The 22,500-nt window shown below is 38.1% G+C and overlaps 2 protein-coding genes across 4 annotated transcripts in view; one reads left to right on the top strand and one right to left on the bottom strand.

The window, feature by feature from the left end:
• LOC133581384 (Golgi reassembly-stacking protein 1-like) overlaps window positions 1-4,330 on the top strand; it is a 33,321-nt gene extending 28,991 nt beyond the window's left edge. Inside the window, exon 9 of one of the 2 annotated variants that reach the window (XM_061935384.2) lies at window positions 234-4,330. In XM_061935384.2, the coding sequence (XP_061791368.1) occupies window positions 234-613 (380 nt within the window). In that variant the 3' untranslated portion in view covers window positions 614-4,330. The remainder of the gene's footprint in view (window positions 1-233) is intronic. The other variant, XM_061935376.2, reaches the window with a different exon arrangement.
• A 5,450-nt stretch (window positions 4,331-9,780) lies between these two features.
• LOC133581367 (WD repeat-containing protein 48) overlaps window positions 9,781-22,500 on the bottom strand; it is a 38,637-nt gene continuing 25,917 nt past the window's right edge. For both annotated transcript variants that reach the window (XM_061935358.1, XM_061935365.1), the window contains exons 12-18: window positions 19,700-19,796; window positions 19,534-19,629; window positions 15,499-15,604; window positions 15,269-15,356; window positions 13,210-13,286; window positions 12,925-13,117; window positions 9,781-10,613 (exon numbers count right to left, since the gene is read on the bottom strand). In XM_061935358.1, coding sequence (XP_061791342.1) covers window positions 10,518-10,613; window positions 12,925-13,117; window positions 13,210-13,286; window positions 15,269-15,356; window positions 15,499-15,604; window positions 19,534-19,629; window positions 19,700-19,796 — 753 coding nt within the window. In that variant the 3' untranslated portion in view covers window positions 9,781-10,517. The remainder of the gene's footprint in view (window positions 10,614-12,924; window positions 13,118-13,209; window positions 13,287-15,268; window positions 15,357-15,498; window positions 15,605-19,533; window positions 19,630-19,699; window positions 19,797-22,500) is intronic.

Raw genomic sequence — 22,500 nt, 5'->3', positions numbered from 1 at the left:
TGTGCTACTATTTCAAAGTGCTTTCATGGGGTCATTGATTCTGATTTTCTCACATTGCCCACAAGATGGCAGCAAATATGTAGCATTCATGGACCGCTTGGTATTTTAGATCAATTTGAAAGAAGCGGTGTGTTGCGTTGATGGGCCAAATTAACGAGGGCTCCAGTTGAAGGATGCCTGGAGGGATACATGGTTGCTAGTTACAAGGCTGTGTTTGATTTCCTGTTCTGCAGGGGAGCATGATGGAAGTGATCTTCATCCTTCCAAGCAGACTGACTCAGCAGAGTCCACGGCGCTCTCTTCTTCGATGACTCAGCAGTCCGATACGGGCGTCTCTTACCCGGATTCTGCCCACCTGCAAGACTCCCTCTGCGAGTCGGGTTCCAGCCCCGGTCCACCCTACTCCCTCATAGACCCACCCGAGTCGTCCAATGAACAACCTCCTTGTTCCCATGCTGCAGACCACCTTCCGCCCTCGCTACCAGGTGAGTCACTGGTCGCCGAGTCGCCTTCTCAGGGAACCATGGAAGACGCGCCCAAAGACGAGAGTCCTGCTCATCAGTGTGAGCACCAGGACCACGGGCACGGACTGCAGGAGCCCACATTTCAGTAAGACCACATCAGGAGGAACTGGCTTCAAGTAGAGGTGTTGTGTTTTTTTAATCAAGTTACTGCTGTATTGTCGCCTAATGCCAGATGATACGGGTCTGAACGTGCCGATTGTACAGGCGGATACTATCACAACTATTACAGTAGGGAAGGGATTCATACAGCCCCCATGTCTAGGTGGATCTCGAGTGAGAGGAAGAGGGGGTTAATCATTTGGCAATGCAGTCTGCTGAACATGATGGAAAGCACCACTCTATGTAGCGACAAAACACATTTGAAGATATTCAACAGTCCAAGCTAGAGATGTCCGATAATATCCGACTGCTGCTTTAAAATGTAATATCGGAAATTATTAGTATCGGTTTCAAAAAGTAAAATGTATAACCTTTTAAAACGCCGCTGTGTGCACGGATGTAGGGAGAAGTACAGAGCGCCAATAAACCTTAAAGACACTGCCTTTGCGTGCCGGCCCAATCACGTAATATCTACGGCTTTTCACACACACACACAAGTGAATGCCATGTGTACTTGGTCAACAGCCATACAGGTCACACTGAGGGTGGCCGTATAAACAACGCCAACACTGTTACAAATATGCGCCACACTGTGAACCCACACCAAACAAGAATGACAAGCACATTTCGGGAGAACATCCGCACCGTAACACAACATAAACACGACAGAACAAATACCCAGAAGCCCTTGCAGCACTAACTCTTCCAGGACGCTACAATATACACCCCCCCGCCCACCTCAACCTCCTCATGCTCTCTCAGGGAGAGCATGTCCCAAATTCCAAGCTGCTGTTTTGAGGCATGTTAAACAAAATAATGCACTTTGTTAAGTTAAAGTACCAATGATTGTGTCACACACACTAGGTGTGGTGAAATGTGTCCTCTGGGAGGTGAGGGGAGCAGTGGGCAGCAGCGGTGCCGCGCCCGGGAATCATTTTTGGTGATTTAACCCCCAATTCCAACCGTTGATGCTGAGTGCCAAGCAGGGAGGTCATGGGTCCCATTTTTATAGTCTTTGGTATGACTCGGCCGGGGTTTGAACCCACAACCTACCGATCTCAGGGCGAACACGAACCACTAGGCCACTGATTAGGTTGTGACTTCAATAATAAATATGGCATTTTTTTTCCATAACTTGGGTTGATTTATTTTGGAAAACCTTGTTACATTGTTTAATGCATCCAGCGGGGCTTCACAACAAAATTAGGCATAATAATGTGTTCATTCCACGACTGTATATATCGGTATCGCTTGATTACGGAATCGGTAATTAAGAGTTGGACAATATCGGACATCTCTAGTCCAAACCTTTTCCACTAAGGGGCGAAACACAGAAAAATGATATTTTTCATTTTCAGAACCAATACAATATGTATTGTTACCCTTAGGGCTTCACTTTTGGGGAACGTTAAAGGTCCTAGGGACCCAAAAGGGTCTCACTCATAAAAATGTTAAAAAAAACTTTTTTGTTTAACTTTCAACACTTAAATATCTATGAATCAACTCCGGTTCTATCCATTGACAATAAGTTTTAAATATTTTTAAAAATCTCCCCCCAAAATGTTCAAAGTTGAATATTTGATGAGAAATCATTGGAGTGTCAAATAGAAGAATAATTCATAACATTGATTTTGATTAATTATTATTTTTCCATCAGAGTAAAGGTCTCAGGGATCCAAAAGGTCCCTAAAGTGCTAAAAATAAGTCCTAAATCATTATTTTTACTTTCAACACTTAAATCTTAAGATCAACTTCAGATCCGTCCGTTGATTTTAAGTTACTATTTTTTGAGCAAAGACAAAAAAACTATACAAACTTTGCAGTTTTGTTATTGCTGTCAATATCACACCTGTTCGCTATTTTTTAAATTCCACTTTTTAATGTTTTTTTTGGGGGGGATAGTCATTTATAAATGTGTCGTAAATTGTTGAAAAATTAACTGCGGGCCGCACTTTGGACACCCCTGTTCTGCCATCTGGCGGCTAAAGTGGATTTTTTTTGTCACGTTTCACGTGTCAGGTAAAATGCGACAAACGCGACCATATGACTCCCCTCCCTCCTGCGGTACAACACTACAAACATGAACAAAGGTGTGATGCCACCAAGTCCAGGCTTGTGATTGGACAACATGTGCGTGACAGCACTGGGGTGGTAGCAGACTGGTGTGGATGGAGGAGGGCTTTGAAAGTGTTGGTGATGCAACTCTTTTTTAGTTTCAAACACCTTTCTGTAGAAATACCCACATTTATTGTCACTTAAATTCCCACATTTTTACAGCTAATGAACCCTTCCTGCGCAACATGAAATATTGTGATCTATGCAACATTTGTCCCTTACTTGACTTCAAATATGTTTTAAAATGGCAATTAGGTGGTGTAGTTACGGGGCTGTGTAGTAATTGTTATTCTGAGGGGGGAGTGTATTTATCATTCTAAATAGCTGCTTTCAGTAAAAGGAAGTATTTTTGCAAATATTGTACATGTTTGTTGTTTCTTTTTAGGAATGAATGGGCTAACTGTCAAATGGGGTGAAGATTTGATAGTAAAAAAAAAATTGAACACTAAACGTCTTTTGTTGTTTCAGACTTCACAACACTTTCAACTCAAAGCACATCTGTGGAGGGAAATTACTGGGGAAAAACTGCACACAAAGTTTGCGAGTAAACAATTTTCTTCCAAAAAAAATCTTTGTTAGTTCAAAAAACTAAAATAATTCTGCTACTTAAAAAAACCATGTTTTTTCTGTAACAAGCTGTATATTTCATGCCTAAAATGATCAAAGGCAGAGCGAGGCGAGGAGACGTGCCGGGAAAAAAATTATTCACATCCCAATCTTCCATCCGTCCATTTTCTACCGCTTGTCTTTTTTGGGGGGGGTTATGTAAAATCGGTTAAAAATGATTCAAAAATCAATTTTTAAAGAGGTTTTAGTCACTCTGTGTATACCACACAGCTTTTGTAACCTGTTTTAAAGAAGGTTTTATTCAACAAATATATTATTATCTTTAGTGTTGACTTAATTTTTCAACTTTATGTTACTCAAACAACTAGCACATAACATAACTTTGTGCGGGGGTATAGCTCGGTTGGTAGAGTCGCCTTGCCAGCAAGACACTTTACCCACCTGCTCCAAGTGTAACATAGATATTGGGTTTGACACACCTCACCTCACCTCACCTCAAAATTGGCGTCACGAACAGGATGGGTCGACATCCGGACTCCCGGTCACTTAAGGCAGAGTTGAGTTGCACAGCGCATCTAAAGGTAAGCAATTTTGCTTAATGTGTAAACGCTGTCTGTCTGGAGATGGTCGGGACTGGTAAGACTAATTGCTGAACATATTTTTGATAAAGAATAGGTTTAGTCAAGTTCTCCCAAAAACAACTTGGGATGGGGTATGTATGGTTTGCTTGGGTTGCTATATATGTGATTATATTGTCTGTGTGTTTGTTTGAACATTAAAGGGGAACATTATCACAATTTCAGAAGGGTTAAAACCATTAAAAATCAGTTCCCAGTGGCTTATTTTATTTTTCAAAGTTTTTTTCAAAATTTTACCCATCACACATTATCCCTAAAAAAAGCCTGATTTTAACCATCGTTATATACACCCGTCCATTTTCCTGTGACGTCACAAAGTGATGCCAACACAAACAAACATGGCGCATAGAACAGCAAGCTATAGCGACATTAGCTCGGATTTAGACTCGGATTTCAGCGGCTTAAGCGATTCAACAGATTACGCATGTATTGAAACGGATGGTTGTAGTGTGGAGGCAGGTAGCGAAAACGAAATTGAAGAAGAAACTGAAGCTATTGAGCCATATCGGTTTGAACCGTATGCAAGCGAAACCGACGAAAACGACACGACAGCCAGCGACACGGGAGAAAGCGAGGACGAATTCGGCGATCGCCTTCTAACCAACGATTGGTATGTGTTTGTTTGGCATTAAAGGAAACTAACAACTATGAACTAGGTTTACAGCATATGAAATACATTTGGCAACAACATGCACTTTGAGAGTGCAGACAGCCCAATTTTCATCAATTAATATATTCTGTAGACATACCCTCATCCGCGCTCTTTTCCTGAAAGCTGATCTGTCCAGTTTTTGAGTTGATGTCAGCAGGCCAGGGAAGCTAGGGTCGATATTCTTCTCTTGATCATCTTCGGTGGCATAAGGGACGGTGTGAGCCAAGACATCCAGGGGGTTTAGCTCGCTCGTCTGCGGGAACAAACTGCCGCCATTGCTTGCCGTGCTACCGAGGTCCTTTGTCCCCGAATTGCTCACACACTCCGGCAGATTCAATGGGGGTCTGGCGGCAGATTTCTTTGACTTTATCGTTGGAAATGCATCTGCTTTGAGTGTCGCAGGATATCCACACATTCTTGCCATCTCTGTCGTAGCATAGCTTTCGTCGGTAAAGTGTGCGGAACAAACGTCCAATTTCTTGCCACTTTCGCATCTTTGGGCCACTGGTGCAACTTGAATCCGTCCCTGTTTGTGTTGTTACACCCTCCGACAACACACCGACGAGTCATGATGTCTCCAAGGTACGGAAAACAGTCGAAAAAACGGAAAATAACAGAGTTGATTTGACTCGGTGTTTTAGAAAATGGCGGATTGCTTCCCGATGTGACGTCACGCTCCGAGAGCGAATAATAGAAAGGCGTTTAATTCGCCAAAATTCACCCATTTAGAGTTCGGAAATCGGTTAAAAAAATATATGGTCTTTTTTCTGCAACATCAAGGTATATATTGACGCTTACATAGGTCTGGTGATAATGTTCCCCTTTAACATTAATCATCTGTGAATAAAGAAAACTTGTGATTTTTTTTGTTTTAATAAAAGGGTAACTGTTAATAGAATTGTGATAATAAGGTGGATGAAGAGTGTTTAGCACAGACTATTTGAGGGCTTCTTCTTCTGCAAGTACACCAGTTTAGCCGTTTGGATACAGCTAAAGTAAGGACATTTAACTAGCTGGCTGGTACGTTTGACTATAAAAAAATTGTTGAGAAGTCTGTGAATGTGCGACACATCTGTTTTGGTGGAGCTGCAGCTGGTAAAGGCCCCATTTTAGTGACCTCTTAGTGACTCCGGTAAAGGAAATCGACTAAGCTGATATTTGTCACAACGTTTGATCTGTGTGCTGCAGTTAAACGGATGGAGATCGGGCTCCATACAGTTGAGCTTTGGTGAAACTGTTTTGGAACTGACCACACATGATGGCTGTAGAATTGTCGGCTGATTACCAGTGATTCTACAGCGCCTTTGGGCTGGTTTCCGTGTTGGTCGAAGTATTAACGTAGGGTCTGTTTTGGTGGAGCTGCAGCGGGTAAAGGCCCCATTTTTGTAACCTCTTAGGGACTCCGGTAAAGGAAATCGACTGAGCTGATATTTGTCACAACGTTTGATCAGTGTGCTGCAGGTAAACGGATGGAGATCGGGCTCCATTCGGTTGAGCTTTGGTGAAACTGTTTTGGAACTGACCACACATGATGGCTGTAGAATTGTCGGCTGATTACCAGTGATTCTACAGCGCCTTTGGGCTGGTTTCCGTGTTGGTCAGGGTGTTAATGTAGGGTCTGCTCCGCTTGGCGGGTTCATCGCCGTCTATGAGTAGAAGTGGCCTGCGTTCGAGATATAATAGTGTCCGGACTGGGGTGGGTTTTATTTTGTTAAAGGGGAAAATTATCACCAGACCTATGTAAGCGTCAATATATACCTTGATGTTGCAGAAAAAAGACCATATATTTTTTTAACCGATTTCCGAACTCTAAATGGGTGAATTTTGGCGAATTAAACTCCTTTCTATTATTCGCTCTCACGTCACATCGGGAAGCAATCCGCCATTTTCTCACTTTCGTCGGTGTGTTGTCGGAGGGTGTAACAACACGAACAGGGACGGATTCAAGTTGCACCAGTGGCCCAAAGATGCGAAAGTGGCAAGAAATTGGACGAAATTTGTTCAAAATACGAGGCTGTGGGGAAAGCCGACGAAATGGTCAGTCGTTTGTTCCGCACACTTTACCGACGAAAGCTATGCTACGACAGAGATGGCAACCGTCCCTTATGCCACCGAAGATGATCAAGAGAAGAATATCGACCCTAGCTTCCCTGGCCTGCTGACATCAACTCCAAAACTGGACAGATCAGCTTTCAGGAAAAGAGAGCGGATGAGGGTATGTCTACAGAATATATTCATTGATGAAAACTTTATTCATTACTCGCGGTTTTACGTAAATTATTATACATAAACTGTGTTTACCAATAATTTAGCTTAAAAACTTTTTTTTTTTTTCAATCATTCAGTACATTCGGGTAGTCTTGTGTAATGCAGTATTTTGTGTCTATTTAGGTATGGTTAACCTGAGTGCTGAAATCGTGGAAAAATATATGTTCTTAGCGCGCCTGAAATGGGCTGTCTGCACTCTCAAAGTGCATGTTGTTGCCAAATGTATTTCATATGCTATAAACCTAGTTCATAGTTGTTAGTTTCCTTTAATGCCAAACAAACACATACCAATCGTTGGTTAGAAGGCGATCGCCGAATTCTTCCACGCTTTCTCCCGTGTCGCTGGCTGTCGTGTCGTTTTCGTCGGTTTCGCTTGCATACGGTTCAAACCGATATGGCTCAATAGCTTCAGTTTCTTCAATTTCGTTTTCGCTACCTGCCTCCACACTACAACCATCCGTTTCAATACATTCGTAATCTGTTGAATCGCTTAAGCCGCTGAAATCCGAGTCTGAATCCGAGCTAATGTCGCTATACCTTGCTGTTCTACCCGCCATGTTTGTTTGTATTGGCATCACTATGTGACGTCACAGGAAAATGGACGGGTGTATATAACGATGGTTTAATTTAGGCACTTTGAAGCTTTTTTTAGGGATATTGCGTGATGGGTAAAATTTTGAAAAAAACTTCGAAAAATAAAACAAGCCACTGGGAACTGATTTTTAATGGTTTTAACCCTTCTGAAATTGTGATAATGTTCCCCTTTAATGTGTGTGTGTATTGGTGAATGTTGAAAAGTGTATTGGATGTGGAATGATTCAGTTTTATTGTTGGTAAATTCATATATGCGTATTGTAATCATGTTGTAAGGGAAGATAGTGAGGAAGAAGTACAGACAAAAGTCGCCACACCCAGCGCTCCAACAATAACAAAACATAGATCAGCGTTAAACAAATTAAAAAAATCCACCGCCATACAGATCGCCGAAACTAAAATGTCAAAAGAACCGAAAGGTCAAAAATCAGCTAAAGTATATTCAGCAGTGGGTGAACTTGCTTTTGAGCTCCAACAGATGGAGGGAAGAATCCTCAACTAACGTGAAATTAGACCCTCAAACTCAGGTGGTGGACGCGGTGCTCCAAGGTCAGTCCAGAGTGGAAACTGTTTTGCATACGGCCATCCGGGTCACTGGTCATGTGACTGTCCTAACTCCTCTGAGCGAAACAGGCTCAGATGTGCAGCTAAATCATCATGCAGGTGTGGCAAAGGAGCCCCAGCAGGAAATACAGACAGGCACCCTGCTGGACATACTGTAAGTGTCAACAGACAATGTTATCAGTTCATGATTGACACTGGTGCCACACACTCATTTTTGAATGAGGTGGTTCGAAAGAAACTGTGTGCTTCCTTTTTGAAGGTCGAAGGCTTCGCTGTGATCACAAGAATGAGTCCTCCATTACATTTGTGTATGGAACACAATCTTTTCTTCACAAGACCCAGGATAGACCAGGGGTTAAGACTGCTGACTCGGAATGAAAGGTGCAGGGTTCAAACCCCACTCTGGTTGATGTTATTTTGTTCTACCTCATCATACTTTACTGAGTAGGAGTCCTCCATTACATTTGTGTATGGAACACAATCTTTTCTTCACAAGACCCAGGACAGACCAGGGGTTAAGACTGCTGGCTCGGAATGAAAGGTGCTGGGTTCAAACCCCACTCTGGTTGATGGTATTTTGTTCTACCTCATCATACTTTACTGAGTAGGAGTCCTCCATTACATTTGTGTATGGAACACAATCTTTTCTTCACAATACCCAGGATAGACCAGGGGTTAAGACTGCTGAATCAGAATGAAAGGTACTGGGATCAAACCCCAATCTGGTTGATGGTATTTTGTTCTACCTCATCATACTTTACTGAGTAGGAGTCCTCCATTACATTTGTGTATGGAACACAATATTTTCTTCACAAGACCCAGGATAGACCAGGGGTTAAGACTGCTGATTCAGAATGAAAGGTGCAGGGTTCAAACCCCACTTTGGTTGATGGTATTTTGTTCTACCTCATCATACTTTACTGAGTAGGAGTCCTCCATTACATTTGTTATTACCTCCTTGCAGTTCGCAAAAAAAATGTAATCGAGGACTCCTCGCTCAGTAAAGTATGATGAGGTAGAACAAAATACCATCAACCAGAGTGGGGTTTGAACCCTGCACCTTTCATTTTGAGTCAGCAGTCTTAACCCCTGGTCTATCCTGGGTCTTGTGAAGAAAAGATTGTGTTCCATACACAAATGTAATGGAGGACTCCTACTCAGTAAAGTATGATGAGGTAGAACAAAATACCATCAACCAGAGTGGGGTTTGAACCCAGCACCTTTCATTCCGAGTCAGCAGTCTTAACCCCTGGTCTATCCTGGGTCTTGTGAAGAAAAGATTGTGTTCCATACACAAATGAGGTTGAGCTTGATTCTTCTCTCTTCTGTCTACCATCTTTACTAACCCACTAAGCTTCATATGTTTGGTGAACTGCACCAATGCGCAAACTTACAAGCGGGTAATAATACAAGTATGTTAACTTACAGGTTGAACTTGATTCCTTTCTCTTCAGTCTGCCATTTTTTTACCACCCACCCTGCTTCATAATTTTGGCGGACAGCACCTAATGCCAAACAGTAGGTCTGATGGCCTTAAATCGACTCAGCAGCACCACCTGCCGTAGTAGAGTGTGAAGTGCAGGTGTGTGGAAAATGACTACCATAAGTTTGAACTTAAATAAAAAAAAATAGTTTTCATACTTCCAGGATTTTTAAAAACTTTGTTTTAATTGAAGAAAAAAATGTTTTTCTACTTGCAAACATTTTTAGTGTGTTTCTGGAGTGACGTCACTCCATACACATAATTACCATAAATGTGTCATTTTGTTAAACCATTGCAATTTATTTCTTAGGAAGCCTAAAATATACATATTTCACAAATGATTACAACAACTGTACCCATCCTGCTTTTGGCCCACGAGAGCGAGCTTGGCGTGTTCCCGCTGCACTTAAAAGGTGGCAAATAAATGTTACACAAAGAAAATTTTCTCCAATTTGCTTTGGGGGAATAAGTCTCTCTCCTACTTGAATGGAATATGCACGAGGAACTATTTCAAATTGCTAAAATTACTTCGACCATTTGGGAAAATAACAGTTTGGTGTTACTGTACAAAGAAAAAAAGCCAGTGAAATGAAAAATGTTGTACATATATTTACAGGAACAGAGGATTGAGGTGAGTGGTAAGAGTACAGCTCGTGATGCGTTCAGGCTCCTGTCACCATGGTACGTTCAGGCGAGCACAGCCGGTGCCTCCCAGAGAGCGCGTGTGGTCCTCACGGTGGAGTGTTTATAGAGCCAGGACAGGTCTGGAATGTACTAGAACATTCTGCACGCACACTCACGGGGAAAAAAAAACATGTACAGCACTTCATAGGAAACAAACATAGCAGTCAAGATGTAAAAAAAACCCTAATTTTTAGTCCTGCAGGGTAAATTTGAGTTATTGTTGAAAGTGTTAGAATGTCTCCTTGACACTACAACCTGGGACTACATGCCAGAGGGCGGCGCTTGGCAAACGACAAAAAGAGTTTCTTGCTCTTCCAAAGTCGCAACTTTCACGTGGACTTCTGCCTATAATGCAGCGTCAAGTCCCCGCCACTCTTCCAGATAAAATGTTTGACTGTTCTCAGGTCCATGTTGGGGTCCAGGACCTGCAACACAGCACAGACCACAGGTCAGTCTAGTAGGTGGCAACATTTGCCAACTAAACTACACCAGCAGATACATGAAGTACACATACGATATCAGTATTTGAAATAAATAGTGAAGTGGATAAATAATAAACAAAAAAAAATGGTGAAGTAGATAAATAATAGTGAAGTAGATAGATAATTAAAAAAATAAATAGTGAAGTTGATAAATAATACAAAATAAATACTGAAGTAGATCATTAAAACAATAATGAAGTAGATAAATACTTAAGTAAATACATTTAAAAAAAATAAAAAGTACATAAATATTGTAGAAGATACAAAAATAGTCAAGTAGATAAATAATAAATAGTGATGTAGATTCATAAAAAATAATAGTGGAATAGATAAATAATAAAAAACAAACAGTGAAGTAGATAAATACTACAAAAATAAATAGTAAAGTAGATAGATAATTAAACAAATAAATAGTGAAGTTGATAAATAATACAAAAATAAATACTGATATAGATTATTAAAACAATAGTGAAGTTGATAATACAAAAATAGATAGTGACGAAGATAAATAACACTAAAATCAATAGTGAAGTGGATAAATGATAAAAAATAAATGATAAAGTAGATGAATAATAAAAAAATAGTGTACTAGATAAATAATTTAAAAAAAATAGTGAAGTAGAGTAATAATAAAAATACATAAATAGTGTAGCAGATAAATAATACAAAAATAAATAGTGAAGTTGATAAATAATTAAAAAAAATAGTCAAGTAGATAAATAATAAAAAATAATAGTGAAGTAGATAAATACTACAAAAATAGTGAAGTAAATTAATAAAAAAAAATAGTGAAGTACATAACTAATAAAAATAATAGTGAAGTAGATAAATAATAAAAAAAATAAATAGTGAAGTAGATAAATAATACATTAAAAAACAGTGAAGTAAATAATACAAAAACAAAAAGTAAAGTAGATGGATAATTAAACAAATAAATAATGAAGTTGATTAATAAATTAGTAAAGTAGATAAAAAATAAATAGTGAAGTAGATAGATAATTAAACAAATAAATATTGAAGTTAAGTTGATAAATACTGATGGAGATCATTAAAACAATAATGAAGTAGATAAATAATACTAAAATCAATAGTGAAGTAGATAAATAATAAAATAATAAATAAAAAAATAGTGAAGTAGATAAATAATACAAAAATAAATAGTAAAGTAGATAGATAAACAAATAAATAGTGAAGTTCATAAATAATACAAAAATAAATACTGATATAAATCATTAAAACAATAGTGAAGTTGATAATAGATCGTGAGGTAGATAAATACAAAAATAAATAGTGAAGTTGATAAATAATAAAAAATAGTCAAGTAGATAATAAAAAATAATTAGTGATTTAGATTCATAATAAAAATATTGAAGTAGATAATAAAAAAATAAATAGTGAAGTAGAGTAATATTGTAGATGATGTAGATCATTAAAAATAGATAGTGAAGTAGATCATTAATACAATAATGAAGTAGATAAATAATACTAAAATCAGTAGTGAAGTAGATGATACAAAAAATAGTGAAGTAGATAAATAATACAAAAATAAATAGTGAAGTGGATAAATGATAAAAATACATAGTGTAGCAGATAAATAATAAAAAAATAAATAGTGAAGTTGATAAATAATACAAAATAGTCAAGTAGATAAATAATAAAAAATAAATAGTGAAGTAGATAAATACTACAAAAATAAATAGTAAAGTAGATAAATAAAATTATTGTGAAGTAGATAGATACAAAAAAATAGTGAAATAGATAAACATTAAAAATAAATAAATAGTGAAGTAGGTAAATAATACAAAAATAAATAGTAAAGCAGATAAATAACCACTGCTCAAGCACCAGCCCGTTTGCCCTGCATGAGAAAAGTTATCTTTTTTTTGGATCCTCATTTTCTATCTAATTAATATAATATTAAAACATATTCTCATTGTCAATAATTCTCCTAATATATGACAGGGCATTTATTTCAGAATTCTCCCAAGAATACACTACATCTCCCCTGCCTACCTGTCACACATTTTCATTTAAATTCTACCGGTAAATAAACGTGAGTGAGACCTCTTCCTCTTGCTTGCAGGGACATAGCAAATTATCCATGACGGCAAAGTATTTCAACCTTATTTTCATTGATTGACAATCGGCATGGGTCATTAAAAGTTCAGCGTACTGGCTGCACTGACCTTCTAGACTACTAATAAATGGAAACAACCATGTGGTGTGTCAGGATGGACAGGAGGAAGATGATTACCTGGTCTTGACACATGAGCTCGATCTTCTCCTCTGCCAGCATGGCCATGTCCTCCTCCTTTTCCTGCTCCCCGGGCTTATCGTTGGCGGAGGAACTGGTGGTCTGAGACTCGTTGTCCAGGTTGATGATCTTCTCGTACACGTGCTCCATCACCTTCCTCACCTGCAGCATGTCGCTCGCTGAAAGGCGATCTCTGCGCAGTGCCAAAAAAAAAAAAAAAAAAAGGTGGCTTTTAGAAAAAAACAAACTGTTGCACTTTGCAAGCGGAGAAAAGGCAAAACTTACTTCTTCAGAGTTTTTGCACCGGAGGATGAATGAGGCTGGAGGTAGAATGGGATTTTGTTGAATTTGGGCATATTTTTCTGGCCAAACAGAAGAGAAGGTGATCAGATTTAAATACAGATGAAATATTAAACATTTCTCCATCACTATGATGAACAAAAAGGAGTCATTCATTTACATTTCTCTTCACAATTGGTGGAATGGCCTAAAATCTATAACACATTATATATTGCAGCCTTCTGCCATAACGATAAATAGTACAGGCCATTAATTCAATGCTCATTCAATGCCTTTTCTTTATTTTCATGACTATTTACATTGTAGATTGTCACATCAAAACTATGAATGGAACTCACATGTGAATAATATAAATACAGTCTATTATACAGAATTATACATAACATGTGGAGTTATGTACTTAACAAAAAAAGGTGAAATAAATGAAAACATGTTTTATATTCTAGTTTCTTCGAAATAGCCACCCTTTGCTCTGATTACTGCTTTGCACACTCTTGGCATTCTCTCCATGAGCTTCAAGAGGTAGTCACCTAAAATGGTTTTCACTTAACAGGTGTGATTGAAGCTCATCCAGAGAATGCCAGATCTGACAATTCAGTCGAAACTAGAGATTACGATTGTTAAAGGCATTATTTTCATACTAGAAGTATTTGGCTTAGGGATGTGACCATATGAAAATTCCACGTTATTGTGACAAAAATGACATTGTTATTATTATCACAGTATTGTTGGATGTGTTAAAAAGTACTTAAACACACAGAAATATTTAAAATCTTTTTTTTTTTTAATAAAAAAAATAAAAAAAAACACTATTAGAAAACCCACTATTTGACATGTTTTGTATTCTTGCTTTATTGTTAGTATTTTAATCTTAGTGTTTTACCCGTTTTAAGTATTGGTTTGTACTGTCGCACTTTAAGATGTGAATAAATACAATAGAATGGAAAATACTTTATAAACTCACAATAAACAATAAACACTTAGGTATTTTTACATGTGAATAATATAAATAGTCTATAATACAGCATTATTCACATGTGAATAATATAAATAGTCTATTATACAGCATTATTCACATGTGAATAATATAAATACAGTCTATTATACAGCATTATTCACATGTGAATAATATAAATACAGTCTATTATACAGCATTATTCACATGTGAATGATGCTGTATAATAGACTCTATATATATTAACATGTAAATAATTAGACTGTATTTATATTATTCACATGTGAATAATATAAATACAGTCTATTATACAGCATCATTCACTTGTGAATAATATAAATACAGTCTATTATACAGCATCATTCACTTGTGAATAATATAAATACAGTCTATTATACAGCATTATTCACATGCAAATAATATAAATACAGTCTATTATACATCATTATTTACATGTTAATAATATAAATAGAGTCTATTATACAGCATCATTCACATGAAAATAATATAAATACAGTCTATTATACATCATTATTTACATGTTAATAATATAAATACAGTCTATTATACAGCATCATTCACATGTGAATATTATAAATAGTATAGTATAAATAATAAAAAGTGGGCAACAAAAAAATCTATTTTTATTTTATTTCTATTATTGTATTGTGGGATCCTACACTTTTCAGCGGTCCTTGAACACCCCGTAAAAACACACATTCCTCCAAATATAGAACGATCACTCTGTTCTAAGAGAGCACAGCTTGTATGTTCAATGTGCTTAAGTGAATATCTTAGTTACTCAGACAGTAATGTGTTTGTATAAAGTTTAGATTAGGGTAAATTGTTCTTTAATGGGGAAAGACATTAATGTCTCCTGTTTTCACGTTAGCATTTAAGATAGCGAACTGGCACCAGTTAGTCTGAGTTTATGAAAGGGCAATTACAGTATCTGTCAAGGCTTTTCAATACTCTTTCATTTAAAAGGGTAATACTAACCGTCAGTTATCCTTGTTACTGTTCATGGTTACAGCCAAGACATTTTAGGTTACATTTCAGTGTCTTATTAAAAAAAGGTGCAATACTCACATCTACAGTTATATCAATGACCCACTGAGGAACGGTCTCATTTAGCAGCATAGACTCCGTTTCTCCCCCCGAGTCTCGACAAAGCAGCCTGCAGCATCAACACACAGGACGTCAATGAAACATCCATAAACATTTATTCCACTTTGATACAGCATGCAAGCGTTTATATGACCTGTGTGTACAATTACACAGGCCCTTTATTGTATGGGAGTGTAGAAAAGACAACATACCTAAAAAGAGTTCTGCCACCGGCTTCCCCGAAGATAACTGGCGTGTGTGGCGGCACCTGGAAATATCCGTTTCCTTTCTGTACACGATTTTCAGGCTCTCCATTCACTGAGTGAAGATATTCAAAGATTCAAATATTTACATAAACAGCTTCATTCCCACGGCAGGAAATGAGACTAGCAAGCCCCTCGCGTGATGCAAAGTTTGCATCACGTAAAGTCCCACAATTTACTCCAACGTGATCATAATCACAACCAATGGCCTGAAATAAATGCAGTAAATGCAACCCGTGGCTCTCAAGCTAATTGTTAGCATGTTAACGTTAGCATGCTAGCTTTTAGCCAATGTTACCGCTACTAATTTTAGCGGGTCTTGAACTCACCATAGTGTGGACTGTAACGCAACGGTTTATTTACATGTAAAATCGTCCACTCCTTTGTCTCATTTTGTCCACCAAACCTTTTATACTGTGATAGCGGTCTGTGACGCAACAGTTTGTTTACATGTAAAATTGTCCACTCCTTCTTTGTCTCATTTTGTTACGACATTCTAGCGATTTTTAAAAAAAAATTTAAATACCGGTATGCATTTTCTTCCATTTTCGGGTTTTGTTGGGACTCCTGATGACGTTTTGAGACATCTCCTACAACTACAGCACCAGAATTGTGCTGCTGAAGCAAGTCCGTTTTTTTTATTTTTTTTGCTAAAAAAGGTTTTCCAAAAAAAGCATTTTCTGCCATTTTCGGGTTTTGTCGGGACTCCTGATTACGTTTTAAGACATCTCCTACAACTACAGCACCAGAATTGTGCTGCTGAAGCAAGTCCGTTTTTTAAAATTTTTTGTATGGGTCCCCCCTTACGACATTTTAGCAAAAAAAAAGTTTTCCCAAAAAACGCATTTTCTGCCATTTGCGGGTTTTGTCGGGACTCCTGATGACGTTTTGAGACATCTCCTACAACTACAGCACCAGAATTGTGCTGCTGAAGCAAGTCCGTGTTTTTGAATTTTTTGTAATCCCCCCTTACGACATTTTAGCAAAAAAAATAATTCCGTAAAAAATGCATTTTCTGCCATTTTCGGGTTTTGTCGGGACTCCTGATGACGTTTTGAGACATCTCCTACAACTACAGCACCAGAATTGTGCTGCTGAAGCAAGTCCGTGTTTTTGAATTTTTTGTAATCCCCCCTTACGACATTTTAGCAAAAAAAATAATTCCGTAAAATATGCATTTTCTTCCATTTTCGGGTTTTGTCGGGACTCCTGATCATGTTTTGAGATATCTCCTACAACTACAGCACCAGAATTGTGCTGCTGAAGCAAGTCCGTTTTTTTGATTTTTTGTTTTGCTAAAAAGGTTTTCCAAAAAAAGCATTTTCTGCCATTTTCGGGTTTTGTCGGGACTCCTGATTACGTTTTAAGACATCTCCTACAACTACAGCACCAGAACTGTGCTGCTGAAGCAAGTCCGTTTTAAAAATTTTTTTGTATGGGTCCCCCCTTACGACATTTTAGCAAAAAAAAGTTTTCCCAAAAAATGCATTTTCTGCCATTTTCGGGACTCCTGATGACGTTTTGAGACATCTCCTACAACTACAGCACCAGAATTGTGCTGCTGAAAGCAAGTCCGTTTTTTTTTACATTTTTGTGTAAGGGATGACATTTTAGTGAAAACTTTTTTTTTTTTTTTTTTAAATATGCATTGTCTGCCATTTTCGGGTTTTATCGTGACTCCTGATGACGTTTCGAGACATCTCCTACAAGTCTGTTTTTTTTTATTTTTGTGTAAGGTTACGACATCTTAGCGAAAACCTTTTTTCAAAAAATATGCATTTTTTGCCATTTTTGGTTTTTAACGGGACTCCTGATGACGTTTTGAGACATCTCCTACAACTACAGCACCAGAATTGTGCTGCTGAAGCAAGTCCGTCTTTTTAAATTTTTGTGTAAGGGACGACATTTTAGCGAAAACTTTTTTTTTTTGAATATGCATTGTCTGCCATTTCCGGGTTTTATCGTGACTCCTGATGACGTTTCTCGACATCTCCTACAAGTCCGTATTTTTGAATTATTGTGTAAGGGTTCCTCCCCCCTTAAGACATCTTAGCGAAAACTTTTTTTTTTTTAAATACACATTTTTTGCCATTTTTGGTTTTTAACGGGACTCCTGATGACGTTTTGAGACATCTCCTACAACTACAGCACCAGAATTGTGCTGCTGAAGCAAGTCAGTTTTTTTATTTTTGTGTAAAGGATGACATTTTAGCGAAAACTTTTTAAAAAAATATGCATTGTCTGCCATTTTCGGGTTTTATCGTGACTCCTGATGACGTTTCGAGACATCTCCTACAAGTCCGTTTTTTTTAAATTTTTGTGTAAGGGTCCCTCCCCCTTACAACATCTTAGCGAAAACTTTTTTTTCAAAAAATATGCATTTTTTGCCATTTTTGGTTTTTAACGGGACTCCTGATGACATTTTGAGACATCTCCTACAACTACAACACCAGAATTGTGCTGCTGAAGCAAGTCCGTTTATTTGAATTTTTCGTAGGGGTCCCCCCTTACGACATTTTAGCGAAAAAAAGTTTTCCAAAAAATGCATTTTCTGCCATTTTCGGGTTTTGTCAGGACTCCTGATGACGTTTTGAGACATCTCCTACAACTACAGCACCAGAATTGTGCTGCTGAAGCAAGTCCGTTTTTGTTGAATTTTTTTTTTGCGAAAAAAAGTTTTCCCAAAAAAAGCATTTTCTTCCATTTTCGGGTTTTGTCGGGACTCCTGATGACGTTTTGAGACATCTCCTACAACTACAGCACCAGTATTGTGCTGCTGAAGCAAGTCCATTTTTTTTAAATTTTTGTGTAAGGGATGACATTTTAGCGAAAACTTTTTTCTTTTTAAATATGCGTTGTCTGCCATTTTCGGGTTTTATCGTGACTCCTGATGACGTTTCGAGACATCTCCTACAAGTCCGTTTTTTTGAATTTTTGTGTAAGGGTCCCTTCCCCTTTACATCTTAGCGAAAACTTTTTTTTTCAAAAGATATGCATTTTTTGCCATTTTTGGTTTTTAACGGGACTCCTGATGACGTTTTGAGACATCTCGTACAACTACAGCACCAGAATTGTGCTGCTGAAGCAAGTCCGTTTTTTTGAATTTTTCGTAGGGGTCCCCCCTTACGACATTTTAGCGAAAAAAAGTTTTCCAAAAAATGCATTTTCTGCCATTTTCGGGTTTTGTCAGGACTCCTGATGACGTTTTGAGACATCTCCTACAACTACAGCACCAGTATTGTGCTGCTGAAGCAAGTCCGTTTTTTTGAATTTTTCGTAAATACCCCCTTATGACATTTTAGAGAAAAAAAGTTTCCCCCAAATATATTTTTCTGCCATTTTCGGGATTTTTTCGGGACTCATGATGATGTTTTGAGACATCTCCTACAACTACAGCACCAGTATTGTGCTGCTGAAGCAAGTCCGTTTTTTTTTATTTTTCGTAAGGGTCCCCCCTTACGACATTTTAGCGAAAAAAAGTTTTCCAAAAAATGCATTTTCTGCCATTTTCGGGTTTTGTCAGGACTCCTGATGACGTTTCGAGACATCTCCTACAACTACAGCACCAGAATTGTGCTGCTGAAGCAAGTCTGTTTCCTCATTTGTAGGTATATTTGAACTCATTAAATATCCTTTACTTTTATCCTCTTTGTATTTAATTTATATTTGCATGTCTCATGACACATTATCTGTATGTAATATTGGCTGCATTTTTGTGCTGTGTTGTTCCAGACCACAGCAAACATTAACAATATTTCTGTCTTTGAAGATTTGCTTAAGCCTGCGACAGTCATTTTGATAGTAGGCTAGTATAGCTAATATAGACACTTCCGTCATGTGTTGCCTTCATTATAAAACTTAAATACGGCTTTTCATTTTTTGCGGCTCCAGACAGAGTAGTTGTTTGTATTTTTGGTCCCAATGTGGTTCTTTCAACGTTTTGGGTTGCCGACCCCTGCCCCAGTGGATCGTGTGGACCCTCACCGTGGTTCACTTCGTTCTCTTCCTCATCCATGGGGTTTATGCGAGTTCTGGGCCAGAACTCGAGCAGAGCCTGAAGCAGCAATCCACCCAGGTTTACTGCAGAGACAGACGTATGTTCCATAAATATCAATGATGGCATAAATGTCTTTTAAGTTGGGTTTCCTACATTTTGGGTCAGATCCATCGGAGCTTGAAAAGCCGGCATCCTTTGCAGACACCCATGCAGCGAAGCAGTCGCTCTCATCCAGCGTGATGGTGAGCATCTGTTAGATATGGACAAAACACCTTTTTTGATGACCTTTTCACTCACACACAAGGTCGCTCACTGAAAGTGTGACAGTTGGGGGGAAAAAGATTTTAAAAAGAGAAATTCAAACAGTTCCTAGCTGCCTTAACTTGTCTGTGACATGTTTCAGTCAAAACATCCCAAGGATCAAGCATTGCCTCAAACCCTTTCTAAACAGCCCTGTTCAGAGCAGCCAGTTTTTTGGAGGGGGTCTGTTCTTATCTCATTTTGTTAGCCCCATGTCACATGTCTGAGTCTATGCACTTTTATTTCCACACCGCTGGGAAATATGAAAGGATTAACAGACTTGTTAGCCTCGGAGCGTCACAAATAACTAAGGTCTGATCAGTGTTGGGTTAGTTACTGAAAACCAGTAACTAGTTACTTTATTTTAAAAGTAACTCAATTACTAACTCAGTTACTTACACCAAAAAGTAATGCGTTACTGTGAAAAGTAACTATTTAGTTACTTCTTGTACTTTTTTTTTTAAAGCTCCCATTAATGCCCTTTTAGCCTTCATTTCAGTAGTTATTGTAGTGGAGAATAATACAATCTGTTGATCAATTTGACATGCATTTGCATCACTGAACTCAGAAAGCAATGTGGTCTACATACAACACACAAACACAAAGATATGTTTCAAAGGGCCAGTTTATTTGAGGCCAGAACAAATTGACAAAACTATTTTAAATAGCTGCAACATAATGGCACTTTAACTTTAAGTAGATAGGATCTTTGATCCAAGACACAACTTACATTTAACTAAAATGTTATTTTCTTTGTGCTTGACAAAAGAAAAGTATTGAGAATGTCTCCATGTTAAGAAACTCGACTTCTGGCTTCACCATGATGTCTTGTTAGTTGTTATGAGAGTAGCGTATGTGTGTGTGGCCCTTTAAGACAGTGGTTCTCAACCTTTTTTCAGTGATGTACCCCCTGTGAATTTTTTTTTAATTCAAGTACCCCCTAATCAGAGCAAAGCATTTTTGGTTGAAAAAAAGAGATAAAGAATTAAAATACAGCACTATGTCATCAGTTTCTGATTTATTAGATTGTATAAAATATTGCTCATTTTGTAGTGGTCTTTCTTGAACTATTTGGAAAAAAAGATATAAAAATAACTAAAAACTTGTTGAAAAATAAACAAGTGATTCAATTATAAATAAAGATTTCTACACATAGAAGTAATCATCAACTTAAAGTGCCCTCTTTGGGGATTGTAATAGAGATCCATCTGGATTAATGAACTTCATTCTAAACATTTCTTCACAAAAAATAAATCTTTAACATCAATATTTATGGAACATGTCCACAAAAAATCTAGCTGTCAACACTGAATATTGCATTGTTGCATAATGAATGGAACATCCTACTTGATTTGATTTTCAGTTTATGAACTTACATTCATATTTTGTTGAAGTATTATTCAATAAATATATTTATAAAGGATTTTTGAATTGTTGCTATTTTTAGGGTATTTAAAAAAAAATCTCACGTACCCCTTGGCATACCTTCAAGTACCCCCAGGGGTACGCGTACCCCCATTTGAGAACCACTGTTTTAAGATATGACAGCATGTGAGGTGAGTGACGTTAGTGAGTGAGTGGGCGAGAGAGGTGAGCGAGCGGCGACAGTGAGTGGGTGCAGGTGCTCTAGCTTGGTGGATGGCTGCGTCCAATAAAGTCACAAAGTTGCAACAAACCGCCGGCCTCGTCATTCACCCTCAGCTGTAAAGACCCACTTCCGGGTAAATAGCCCCGAAGTACATAGGCCCTGGAGGAACGTCTCCCCTGCGCCCCTCAACTACGGTCTGGGAGCCCCCCCGCCCCAACCTTCACAAAGCACGCCTCTTCTTTTCCACCGCAGCGCTCCAATAAAACACACTCAAATCTTCTGTTTCTAGCCGATACTACATAAAGAATAACGTAAAATAATGCAGTAACGCATCATGTAGTAACGGTAACTGAGTTACTGAATATAAAAAAATAACGCGTTAGATTACTAGTTACCGCCGAAAGTAACGGCGTTACAGTAACACGTTAGTCCCAACACTGGGTCTGATAGAATTATTGGTGACAACCCGTGCCTCCAACAATCCAGATAGTTGAGGGGGGAACCTTCGGGCACTTCACAATTCCATTTCGATTCTATAGTTGTTATATTGTACATTATTATTATATTGTAGATGGATGGATACTGACGTATGCGATATTGTGTCATTTCTGGTTTCTTGATGTTAGTACCACAGAACTTTCCACCAGAAGGTTTTATCTTTGTCCATGTGATGTCAGATGAAACAAAAATGGAGCTGTTTGGCCACAATACGTTTGTAGGAGAAAAGGTGAGGCCTTAATCCCAGGAACACCACACCTACCGTCAAGCATGGTGGTGGTAGTATTATGCTCTGGGCCTGTTTTGCTGCCAATGGAACTGGTGCTTTACAGAGAGTAAATGGGACAATGAAAAAGGAGGATTACCTCCAAATTCTTCAGGACAAGCTAAAATCATCAGCCCGGAGGTTGGGTCTTGGGCGCAACAGGACAATGACCCCAAACACACGTCAAAAGTGGTAAAGGAATGGCTAAATCAGGCTAGAATGAAGGTTTTAGAATGGCCTTCCCAAAGTCCTGACTTAAACGTGTGGACAATGCCAAAGAAACAAGTCCATGTCAGAAAACCA

The sequence above is a fragment of the Nerophis lumbriciformis genome, linkage group LG03 (assembly GCF_033978685.3).
Source record: "Nerophis lumbriciformis linkage group LG03, RoL_Nlum_v2.1, whole genome shotgun sequence".
NCBI classification, from domain to species: Eukaryota; Metazoa; Chordata; class Actinopteri; order Syngnathiformes; family Syngnathidae; genus Nerophis; species Nerophis lumbriciformis.
This window is presented reverse-complemented; position numbering and strand designations above follow the sequence as displayed.